The sequence below is a fragment of the Callorhinus ursinus genome, unplaced genomic scaffold, assembly GCF_003265705.2.
Source record: "Callorhinus ursinus isolate GAN/ISIS: 27379988/994484 unplaced genomic scaffold, GSC_fseal_2.0 scaffold13, whole genome shotgun sequence".
NCBI classification, from domain to species: Eukaryota; Metazoa; Chordata; class Mammalia; order Carnivora; family Otariidae; genus Callorhinus; species Callorhinus ursinus.
The window spans coordinates 30,928,410-30,941,314 of record NW_027397075.1 but is presented as its reverse complement, the minus strand read 5'-3'; the positions used below and the strand labels follow the sequence as shown (position 1 = coordinate 30,941,314).

The 12,905-nt window shown below is 32.6% G+C and overlaps 1 protein-coding gene across 6 annotated transcripts in view; it reads right to left on the bottom strand.

The window, feature by feature from the left end:
• Positions 1 to 12,905, bottom strand: part of SUCO (SUN domain containing ossification factor) — an 85,989-nt gene that overhangs the window by 59,354 nt on the left and 13,730 nt on the right. For all 6 annotated transcript variants that reach the window (XM_025877763.2, XM_025877760.2, XM_025877758.2 and 3 more), the window contains 2 exons: positions 3,746 to 3,854; positions 1,608 to 1,718 (listed from right to left, as the gene is read on the bottom strand). In XM_025877763.2, the coding sequence (XP_025733548.1) occupies positions 1,608 to 1,718; positions 3,746 to 3,854 (220 nt within the window). The remainder of the gene's footprint in view (positions 1 to 1,607; positions 1,719 to 3,745; positions 3,855 to 12,905) is intronic.

The window sequence follows — 12,905 nt, the reverse complement described above, 5'->3', positions numbered from 1 at the left end:
CATATTTGAAACCTCTATCAGCACATTCTCCCCACTACCAACCTTAAATAGAATTAGACATTCCTCTTCCTCTATGCCTCTATTGTTCTCTGTATAGACTTAATAGAGCATCTGTGAAACCTCAATTGCCTTATTCAAGTCTCCTTCTCTTTTTCAAGTATACTATAAATGTCTTGAGTAAAAACTATATTCTCTTGATTTTCATGTGCCCTGGCACATAGTAGACACTTAATGCTTATTAAGTGAGTATCAAGTGAGAGGTACTCATGCTCAGTTCAAGGAAAAGAGAAACTATAGACTACTATGGACTAGAAAAACTAGGACTTTGAAGAAAAAAAGGACCCAGTATAAGAACAGAAAGAAAACATAAGATACAGAGTCAGCAGAATATAAAATATGATCATTTGGGGAATTATTTACACTGAAATGAAAAATTCACAAAGGAATACAAACAGTTTGCATTTTATGGTGAAGGCCTTGAGAAAAGGAGTTTATATTATTATCAGATATTATCATTTTAATATGTATTCAATATTAAAAAAAAAAATCAATGAGATAGTTTACATTTTTTTTTTTACTAAGTCTCCAAAATCCAATATGTATTTAATACTTACAGAGAGTCTCAATTTGGACTAACTGCATTTCCAGTGCTCAATAGCCAAATGTAGCAGTGGCTACTATCCTGAACAGCAAATATCGATAAGACACAGTAGCACTTCAAAGTACTTGAGCAAGAGCCTACCATGATAAAAATTCTAGAAAATGAACAATGGCAGGACTGTTCAGGATAGTCACATTAACTAGAAGGGCTACAGAGAACACTTTCTTACTCTTACGTACAAACATTTGACAAACATATTCCAGGATCCAATAAAATGAAACTCACTATTTGTACTTAGATAGCCCAATTAAGTCATTAAATAGCTCTAACTGTATTTAAAAAAAGAATTTTCCCTCATTTTGAGCTGAAGTTTGTTTTTGTTAATATTTGAGATACTCAGTTTTTCCTTAGTTCTTCTTCCTCCAGATCAAATATCCCTAGTTCCTTCAGCTATTCCTGATATTAAATGGGTTCCAGATGCTTCAGCATTCTGGTCAGCTTATAGTCTGGTCTAGTTTTTAACATCTCTCATAAAATCTGAAGTACAAAATGGAAAATAATATTCAGAACGTAATATAAGAAACATATAAAACATATTTTAACCTATTATTAATTCATATTCCACACTGAGTGACAAAAGTTTGGTATCAAAATACTTTGTTTTACATACAAATACCTTCTTTTGTTGTAAGTTAGAAAAAATTTCCTGACATCTAAAAATCTGGAGACAAAGATCCATTATAATGAGCCAAAATGGAATCTAAGAAGAAATGAGAACTTACACCCAAACTTTTACTACAAAAAAAGTCACATTTATTATTAAATCTGTAATTTTACATTTTCTCAAAAGCAGTACTCTTAGCAGGTGAACAGTATTAAAGCCAACTGCACAACAGTTCAAAAAGAAAAAGTAACAATATACAATATGGTGACCAAACAGAAGTTTTCTGTCTTGTGAAGCGGTTTTAAAAGACATATCATTAAAAATCAAAGCAACATAGCTTACCTGTACATCCACAATGTAGTCATCTTTTAATCTATGTTCTTCTGGAGGAACAGGTAAGTTTGAACCCACTTTTTCTGATAATTCGGCATTGATAGGTCCCTCTTTTTTATCCTATATTGCAACAAAGATAAAAGGGTAACTGATAAAACTGTTTCACAAAACAGTCCTAAACAATATTATATACTTTATAACACATTTGACTCTTTTATTTGTTTACATGTTTATTGTCCATCTTCCTGCATTCCCTTCCTTGCCACCACTTAAAATGTATACTAAATGAGTTCAAGACCCTCATTTGATTTCTTAATAAGCACCTTAGTCCTACCATGTAGCACTATGTATTAGGCACAAGACTTCAGGAAATATCTAATAAATGAATGTACATACAGCTCTTTGTATCATCTCTCTTTTGACACTGACTTACAAGTTAAGATTTCAGACACCTTCAAGTTTAAATGTATCTCCTAGTATGTAAGTTTCATAAAAGCAAAGTTCATATTCTTTGTTTACCTAAGTCTTTATAACATATACCAGATACTTAAATATTTGCTGAAAGAATATGTTTTCCCCCCTGAATACTTTGCTTAAATTCATTCTCACATTTAGTCTTCAAATTTTTCAGGAGAGATTAGATCAAAGTTTTACAGACCGTGGGTAAAAGTATAAAACTGTATTCTTTTTAAAGAGATATTCAGCAACAGTCTTCAAAATTGCTCCAGCCCAGAAATAAATCCAACATAACTCCAAAATCTGAATATAATGCCAACCCCTCCAAGTATGTAATTATAAACTTATGTTCACACACATGCACACACACAAGCCCACGTGCACACACACAGCTGAGAAACAATGCTAAAGTCTGTCAATAAATACATAATTTATACGATGAAATAAAAATGTAACCATCACAAGAATACAGCAACATGAAAAGGTGTCAATGAGATATTATTGGGCCGAAGGGGGAAGTCATTTGTAGAATATTTATAATATGACATTTTATGGAAAATAAAATACTAATTTGTGTGCCATATACAGACAACTAAAAAAAAAAAGTCTCAATGTTTTCAGAAGAAACAGTAAATTGGGGTTCCTCTGGGGAGGGGAATAGGATATAAATATGAATATTTTATAGTTAGTATAAATTACTTCTACACAGTTGATCCTTGAACAATGCAGGGGTTAGGGGTACCAAGCCTCAGCACAGTCAAAAATCTCCATATAACTTCTGACTTCCCAAAAACTACTAATAGCCTATTGTTGACTGGAAGCTGTACCAATAATAAGAGGTCAATTAACACATATTTTGTATGTTATATGTATTATTATACTGTATTCTTACATTAAAGTAAGTTAGAGAAAACAAAGTGTTAAGAAAATCATAAGAGAAAATACATTTACAGTATTGTACCATAAAAAAATCTGCATATTAATGTACCCACACAGTTCAAACCCATGTCATTCAAGGATCAACTGTATTTTAAAATACATATATTGATGGAGGGGAGCCAAATCTTGTCAATACTCACCTTCTATTACTGAGTGATTGATTTTACTTTCTTTTTTTTTTAAGTAGGCTCTATGCCCAATGTGGGGCTTGAACTCATGATCCTGAGATCAAGAGTCGCATGCTCTACTGATTGAGTCAGCCAGGCACCCCACATTTTATAATTTAAAATGATAAAATAATAAATGATTTAAAGACCATCTGGTCTGGTTTTTTGGACTCTGTCTATTCACTCTACCCAATTATATAAAAAAAACTACACAGCCACTGATTGCAGGGTCTCCCTATAATCCTCAGTTCTAAGTGTTTACTTATAAGGGTTTCTTTTCAAACCTTTTAACTATTTAGAATACTAAAAAGTGAACCACTAGTTTTCAGTTCTCTGAATAGCTACTGTTTTTTTCCCTACTCTAGGACTAAGGATGTTACAACATTCCAAGAATAAACATATAAATATCTCAAGGATAGCTTACTTTCAGAATGACCTGAGTAACTCTCCAGATTACAGCAAAGAGAATTACAAATCACCAAAAACTATATCATAGTATTTTTGAAATTACTTTTACCCCAAATGTTTTGAGAAAGTCTTAAAAAGCTGACACAGAAATTACACTGTCAACTTTATTTAAGGTACCTTTTTCTGGAACTGTACATCTTCATTTTCTAGTGCACAATTGTCATCTTGAGAGTAATATGATGAAGCTGAAGAACTCTCTTTACAACATACACGCCAACTGGGAAGCCTGTAAAACATTCACCATCACCAAAAGAAAGAAAGAAGGAAAAGTTGTTAAGCCAACATATTCCCTACTATGGGCTAGAATTTTAGGCAATAAATAAATAGATGGCTCCTACCCTAATGCCCTCAAGAACTTAACAATTTAATGAAGACAAATGTACATAAGACAAGTATTTTTATTTAATGCCCTAAAAAAAAACCATAAACTGTGTTATCAGCATTCCAAGTAAGGCATTATGAATTTCATGAAGGTAAAACAATAAAGATTTCACAAAAGGAGTATCTGATAATTATCACAGAAGGAAAAGTTTTCAAGGAGTTAACCTCCTCAGAAAGTACCAGATGCCAATAATATTCTAAATTTTACTAAATATTTAAGAACAGAGAATTCTAAAGCTGCCTAAACTATTTCAAAGCATAGAAGCTAAGCTTCCAAATAATTTTGATATAGGAAACAAAGCCGTGATAGCCAAAATTAAGAGAAATAGCACACACAAATGAATACTACAGGTTAATACAAACTATGAAGTCAGACACAAAAATTCTAAATAAAACAATAAAAAAGAAAGTCTCAAGAACACACCAAAGAAATAATATGCCACTGTTATAATCAAGCAGTTTAGTTCTGATATTCAAAAGTGGTTCAATATAATAAAATCTATTTATTTAGTCTACCATGCAAAAATATGAAGGAAAAATATCTTATGATTATTCCACAGTCACTGAAAGACATCTGATAAACTTACACATCCATCAAGATTTTCTTAATAGGAATAAGCAGATGTTTACCATGGAAACATATATGCACAATACACAAGCCTAAAAGTCAGTACCAAACTTAGTGACGTAATCTAAAAATAACCCTATTTAGATCTGAAACAAGACAAGAATGTCTATTACTGTTAGTACTATGTAATATGATAAAAGGTATAAAAATGGAAAGGGGGACAGAAAATGATCATTAATTGCAGATAATGACTTTATATAGGTGGAAAATTAAAAAGAACCACCTATTAAAAGAAGTCTTAGATATAAAAATTATATTCCTAGGTATAAAATTAGATTCAAATCAACTCTACTCAAACCATCACCACCTGTTACAAGATGAAACAGAAGAAAAGTCCCCATTTGCAAAAGAACAAAAAAAACTAAAATACAAACTTAGCAAGAAATGTTCTATTTGGTTCACCTGTTTGAAATCGCCAATATATTTGACAATTCTTTAACATGGAAAAGTCAAATTATACAATTTAAGCTAATATATACAGACGATTTGAAGACATAAAGAAGGAGATTTTTAAGTGGGTAGGCTGACTCTAAAATTTATATAAACAGTAAGAATAATCAAGAAGATTTTAATATGAGGGAACTACAAGTCTATGAAACCATAGTAATCACAACAATATAGTATTGAGATGAGAGAGGGAAAAGGAATCCCCTTGGTGACTGGAAACAGAAATCCTAAGATGACAGCTATACAGAGAGAACAGGGAGCAACCAGTCTAAATTGGAGGTTATCAGAAACTCTAGAAGAACCTTCTTTCAGAGGATGATATTGACAGCACATCAGATAGGTCTTTGAAAATCTTAAGTACAAATTTATGTAACTGGCAGATAGTTCATAATTAAATTAAAAAATAAGCATACTTAAGTCAAATATTAGTTCCAGGAGAAAAGAAAAGTAGTACAGAAAAGGAAAAGTAATCATGTTTTACTACATGGCTCAGCTGTGAATAGCATATATATGTCAATAATTATATAAATAATGAATACTGATCTAACCCAAATTATGACAGAATTGTATTACCAGCATGTAGTAAAGAGAATCTGATCATCTGCACTAGAATACCTAAAACTGACATCAAAGCAATTATTTTAGAGACGAATATAAAATTAAGCAGCCAAGAGATGAAAGTGGCTTCTTTCAAACCAAAATAAATAAATAAATAAATAAATAAGTCTTTTAGAGCTATCTTTCATATGGATACACTATTTTGATAAAATTAAAACTAAAAAAATAAAGGAGAAGAGCAAGGTACATAATAATATATACATACTTAGTAGGCTATCATGTGTACATGTGTACTAAAAGTATTTGTGTATGCATACATTTCTTTGAAAGAATTTTTTTTTTTTTAAAAAGCACTACCTTGGTTGCATCCAAGGAGGAAAACTGGGTGACAGAGTCACAAGAAAAATACAAGAGCATTTTTTACTAAATACTCTATGTCTTTTTGAATTTTGAACCACAAGAATATATTACTTTTCAAAACCTCATACTGATACATCATTATTTATTACATATTTCTTTATTGACAGACTTTTACATTGTTTCTCAGCTGTGTGTTGGGGGGGGCGGTATTTGGGACAACCAAAGTTTCAGATATCCAAAACTGTGGATATTAGCGTTTTGGTGGTGATACCCCCTTATTTTCTTATCCTTTTCTATAGTTTCTAAATTTCTACCACAAGCATATACTAGTTTTATCATCAGGAACTACGTGTGTGTGTATGTGTAATTCCTAATATCCACAGTTATTGTGAAGACCAACAGATCCTTGTTTTTAATATCATAAATCAAATCCTATTACCCCGAGTTCTGAGTTTTTTGGAAATGAGATTAGCATTACCATCAGTAGACTCAGTAGACTGCCCTCCCCAGTGTGGGTAGGTTATGTGAGATTTAGCATTCAGGGAGGCTGGGTGAAAGGTATATAGTTAACTCTTTGTACTACCTTTGCATATTGTCTATAAATCTAAAATCAATCCAAAATACAAGTTTCTTTTAAAAATAAGCACAATCCATGAAAGAAAAAATTGAGAAACCAAACTTCAAAATTAAAAACATCTGTTCCACAAAATACACTTATTAAAATGAGAAGGAAAGTTACAGACTGGGAGGAAATATTTGCAAAGCATATATGTGGTAAAGGATTTGTATCCAGTGTAAAGAACTCTCAAAACTCAAGTAAGAAAGAACCCAATTTTGGGGTTGCCTGGGTGGCTCAGTTAAGCATCTGCCTCAGCTCAGATCATGATCCAGGAGTCCTAGGATCTAGTCCTGCATCGGGCTCTTTGCTCAGTGGGGAGCCTGCTTCCCCCTCTGCCTGCAGCTCTTGTGTGTGTGTGAACACGCATGCTCACTCATGCTCTCTCTCTCTCTGGCAAATAAATAAAATCTTTAAAAAAAAATAAGAAACAACCTAATTTTTTAAAAACAGGCAAAAGATTTTCACCATCATATCACCAAAGACGACACAGGGATGGCAAATAAAAATGAAAGATGCTCAACATCCTTAGTCATAGAGAAATGCAAATCAAAACCATAATGAGATACCACACATTAAAACGGCTAAAATTTAAAAGACTGGCCATACTAAGTGTTGCAAAGAATATGGAAGGACTGAAACTTTCATATATTGTTCGTGGGAATATAAATGGTGGAAAACAATTTGGCATTGCTTTAAAAGTGAAACACACTTATATATGATCCAGCCATTCCACCCTTAAGTATTCACTCAAGAGAAAGGAAAACACAAAAGGTCACAGCAGCTCTATTTATAAGTCAAAAACTGGAAAAAACTCTCAAATGTACATGAACAGGTACATAGATAAACAATCTGTACTACAGACATGTAATGTAATACTATTCAGCAATGAGAAGGAATGAACTTGAAACACACAATACCCTCAAAATAATTCTGTTAAAGAAGCCAGATCAAAAAAAAAAAAAGTATATAGTGTATGATTCCGTTTACATAATACAAAAAACGCAAACTAAACTATAGCTACAGAATGCAAATCAGTGGTTGCCTGGAGGAGGAAGCCAGGAGGAAGGGATTACAAAAGGGCATGAGAAAATTCCTGAGGATAAACGGGATATGTTCACTAATTGCTTGTGATAGTTTCATGGATGTATACATATGCCAAGATGTATCAAATTGTACAATTTATGTTGTTTTTTGTATGCCAATTATGCCCGATAAAGCTGTTTTAAGAAGTGTTTTAAGAAGCTGTTTTAAGGGCGCCTGGATGGCTCAGTTGGTTAAGCGACTGCCTTCGGCTCAGGTCATGATCCTGGAGTCCCGGGATCGAGTCCCGCATCGGGCTCCCTGCTCGGCGGGGAGTCTGCTTCTCCCTCTTCCCCTGTCTCATGTGCTCTCTCTCTCTCTCATTCTCTGTCTTTCAAATAAATAAATAAATAAATCTTAAAAAAAAAAAAAGAAGAAGTGGAGCAGAGAGAAATAAGATTGACAAAAGGCTAATCATTATTGAAGCTAGGCAACAGGTACATGCCCATTACACTTTTCCTTCTATACTTTTTGGCATGTCTTTAAATTCCCATAAGAAAAAGTTTTAGAATTCCATCCATTTTTAAATAGAAAATAAGAATTCAATGTTGTATTTACTTTTTACATATATTATTTTAATACCTGTCTGGGTACAATTGCCAGAATAGAATTCTTTAAAATGGACAAAAAGCATATGGATAAATTATAAACTGTATGCGCTTAAAAGCAATAGAAATATTAGCAATTGTTGAGCACTCCATTTTAATTTCGTATTTATATCATTAATGTTTATCTTTTTTGTTCACTCTCCAAAAAATAGGCTTACCATGTATTAATAGAATAAATATATATTCATCTATTTTAATGACAAATATTTGTTATTTGCCTATTATTTCTACAAAAGCTCTTCTAGATATGCTCTTAATGGTTACTAGATTCTAAAAAAAAAAGTACACAGTGTGGAAGGAATGAATGTTCGTATCCAGATGACACTAATAGATTTTCTTGAAAGGTTTTCAACTTGAATGGATAGTGACTTAAGTTTTTCTTGCAGTGGGAACCTACTGCTGGGCACTATGCTGTTTTAAAGGGTATGTTAAAACTATATATTTCAAAAAATAGTGGTTAAAATGTAAATGTTAAGTAAAAGATGTATTAATTAGCTCTGACTGAAGGGAACAGGAGAAGGACTCAGGAAATTTTTTCTAGAGGATATAGCAACTGAATCAAGCCTTGAAGTGACAAAAAAAAAGATTTCATTAAGAGAGAAAGTATTCTTGGGGCACCTGGGTGGCTCACTTGGTTAAGCGACTGCCTTCGGCTCAGGTCATGATCCTGGAGTCCCAGGATCGAGTCCCGCATCAGGCTCCCTGCTCAGCAGGGAGTCTGCTTCTCCCTCTGACCCTCCCCCCTCTCATGCTCTCGCTCCCTCTCATTCTCTCTCTCAAATAAATAAAATCTTTAAAAAAAAAGAGAGAGAAAGTATTCTTTAATGTACAAGTGATTGAGGAAACACCATTTTTTAATACCAATGGCTTAGAATGAGTGTTTTACAACTGCTAGCTCAAAAATACAGACCTAGCTACCTTAAACAATTACTTTTTATAATCTTATCAAAGAAACTTAGCAAAATAATGCAATAATAAATTCCAAGACACATTAATGTGCAATAAAGAATATGCTAATATGCAAATGAGCCAAGCCTAATAATTGCAGGGAGAGGGCAAAACTAAACTGGAGTCTGTCAAACTTTCAAATGAGTTAATGTTGTTTCCCTCTGAGTTATACTGAAAAAACTATATAAGCACTTAAGACTACCAATATTTACCAGATATTATGTTACATAGAGAGGCTTGTTAGGAACTGTTAGCCATAATTTTCAATTCATTAAAAATTTGAGTAAAGATACATTGAGAAAACATGAAAAAAAATAAGTAGCAATTCTAATTAAAACTTAATTAAATTGATAAGCATGTCACTAAGAGATTTATCTTAGTAAAAAGATATGATTATAAATATATAGGCACCCAACAATATCACTTCAAAATATTTAAAACAACCAAAGCTACATGTGAAAACAGAATAATCAAAAATTATGGTAGCTTTTTTTTTTTTTTTAAGAGAAAGTGTCGGGGTTGGGAGGAATGGGGCAGAGGGAGAGGGAGAATCTTAAGCAGGCTCCATGTCCAACATGGAGCCTGACGCAGGGATCAGTCTCAACCCTGAGATCCTGACCTGAGCAGAAATCAAGAGTTAGACCAACTGAGCCACCCAGGTGCCTTGGTAGCCTATTTTAAATTATCTCTTACAAAATAACAGATGGACAAAAACTAAGGGAACATAAGATTTATAAGAAACAAGCTTGATCAAAAATACAGAACTTTGTAACAAATCAAATTAAACATTCTTTTCAAGCACACATGGACTATTTCCCAAATACTGATCATATACTAAAACTTCAAAAGAAGACTCAAATTCCAAAGACTGAAGATCTAATACACTACGCTCTCCAACCACATGGCAACAATATTTGAAGTAACAAAAAGCCAACATTCTAAGCCTAGAAATACAAATGATGCAGCAAAATAATCCTTCCGTTAAAGAGGAAATAATAAGGAACATTATGAAATATTATACTGGAAGACTACTGGTCAAAATTGGTGGGATGCAGATAAGACAATAGCAGGAAAACTATGTTTCTAAACACATTGGAAGACAAACCCTGAAAAAAAGAGCTAATCTTTCAACTCAAAGAGGTAACAGTGTAAATAAAATAATAAAATAAAATAAAAAGGAAGGCTGTAAGGACAGAAAACACTGAAATAAAGAAAAAGGCAGATTCAGAAAACCAAAACTTGGTTCTTTGAAGAAAATGTTAAAAAGATAAATCTCTGACAAAACCGATCAAGAAGAGTTGGTGATGTGAATTAACAAAATATGGTACAAAAACATGAAATAACCACAGATAAAACAGATTTTTAAAATTATAAAATATTACAAATTATACAAATACCAATATATTTCAAAAAGAAGAAATGGATTTCTCTAGAAAAATAGCAAAACTGGCATAAAGTATAAAACTAATGAAAATTAAAGAAATTTGAGTGGATTAATCAATACCTCACATAGAGAAGGGGAAAATCCCAAAACAGGTTTTTTGTTTTTTTCACTTTTTATTTGGGAATAATTTCAAAGTTTCAGAAGAACTGCCAGCATAGTACAAAGAACAAACCATATCAAAAGTACAAACCATATCAACCTATTGTTAACATTTTGCCTCATTTCTTCCATCACTTGTCATTTGCTCATAGCACACTCTCACATCTTCCTTCTCACTCTTTCTCCCTCTCCATTTAATTTATCTCTAACTACCTTACCATGTATTTCCACAGAATAAGGATATTCGCTTATATAACCACAGTGCAATTATCAACTTTAGTTACACTGACATAATACTTTAACCTATCATCCATACTGCAATTTTGTTAATTAACCCAATAATATCCTTACAGTATTCCCCCTCCACTACTCCCAACTACAGAATTGAGTCCAGAATCATGTCCTGCATCTATCATGTGTCTTCAGCCTCCTTTAACCTGAAATAGTTTTTAGCCTTTAGCTTATGTGGCATTGGTATTTTTTAAGAACATGGTCCTTTAATTTTTTAAATAATATGGCCCTTATGTGAGGCTTGTCTGATATTTCTTCATGTCCAGATTCAGGTTATATATTCCTGGATGGGATCATTCATAAGTGATTTTGTGTCTTTCTCAGGGTATTATATCCAGAAGCGTATGATATCCATCTGTTTCAGCACTTGCAATTCCACTTTTAGGTATTTCTCAAGAGAAATGAAAACTATGTCCACAAAAAGGCTTGTATGAAAATGGCCCTAGTACCTTTTATTTCTAATAGCCAAAAACTGGAAGCAGCCCAGATGTCCAACAGCAGAATAAACTATAGTATATTCAGAAATGTACTAAATACTCCCAATAAAAGTAAATGAATTACTGACTAATGAAACAACATGGATAAATCTTAGCAACATTATGCTGAGTAGCCAGACACAAGAAAATACTGTATAACTCCATTTAGATGAAGTTCCAGAATTAGCAAAACTAATCCACAGTGATAGAAATCAAATCACAGGTTGCTTCAGGGGATTCACTAGTAAAGGACATGAGGAACATTCTGGGGTGATACAAATATTCTATATCTTGATGGGGGGGTAGGTTACACAAATATACGTATTTGTCAAAACTGATCCAACTACATATAGAGCTAATATATGTGCATTTCATTGTATGTAAATTATCTCAACTTAAAAATTTAAGAAACAGAAAAGTTTATATTTTCCTCCCAGCAGTAACCGAAAAGAAGCTATTAGCAATAACAAAAATTATAAACAATTTAGAAATTAACCTAAGAAAAATAATACACAACCATTTATAGACAAAAAATTTTAACTCTGGCCATGATCATACAATAAAGAAATACACAAAAAATCTAATGTTCATAGATGGAATACTGGTGACAGCAATGTAAAGACTCAAATATAACTCTTATCAAAATACCTGAAGGATCCATTTGTTCTCAATATGATACAGAAAAAAAGTGGCCCATAAATAGCTAAATTAACAAAAAAGCAAAGGCATGTGGTTCCCCTTGCCAGATAATTAAATTTATTACAAAACCATTCTAACTAGACTACAGTACTGGGATAGCAAAAGACAAGCAAATGGAACAGAATACACCCAAATGCATTTATTAACATACAGTCTCTCGTTAGAAGCAGCTACGCACAAAGTGCTGCTCAATGAATAAATGATATTATGAGGCTTTCCTGAGGGCATCTCCCACATCATTAACTACTTAAAATTCATTTTAATGATGACTCTAATAACTAAAGCAATTAAAAATAAGTGTTAAATGAAAAGAAGTAGAAAGAATGAGATTAATAGCATTATACAATTTATGTAAAATTTTATAACATATAAGCAAAACAAGACTATTTGGGAAGAAAACACAACAAATAAATACATGCAGGCTGACTAGAAAGGCTCAAACATACTCTGGGGTAACTGCCTAAAATGGGAAAAAGAATGACACTGAAGATAGAAGATAAAAGAATAATCATGTAAAATGGAGTGAAAAAGGGGACCCATGCAGAACTCTGCATCGAGTATGAGCAATGCAATCGTAAGCACCTGATGTCTTGGGGAAAAAAAAAGTTATGTTTTTATTTTTTTATTCAGACTTTTAGA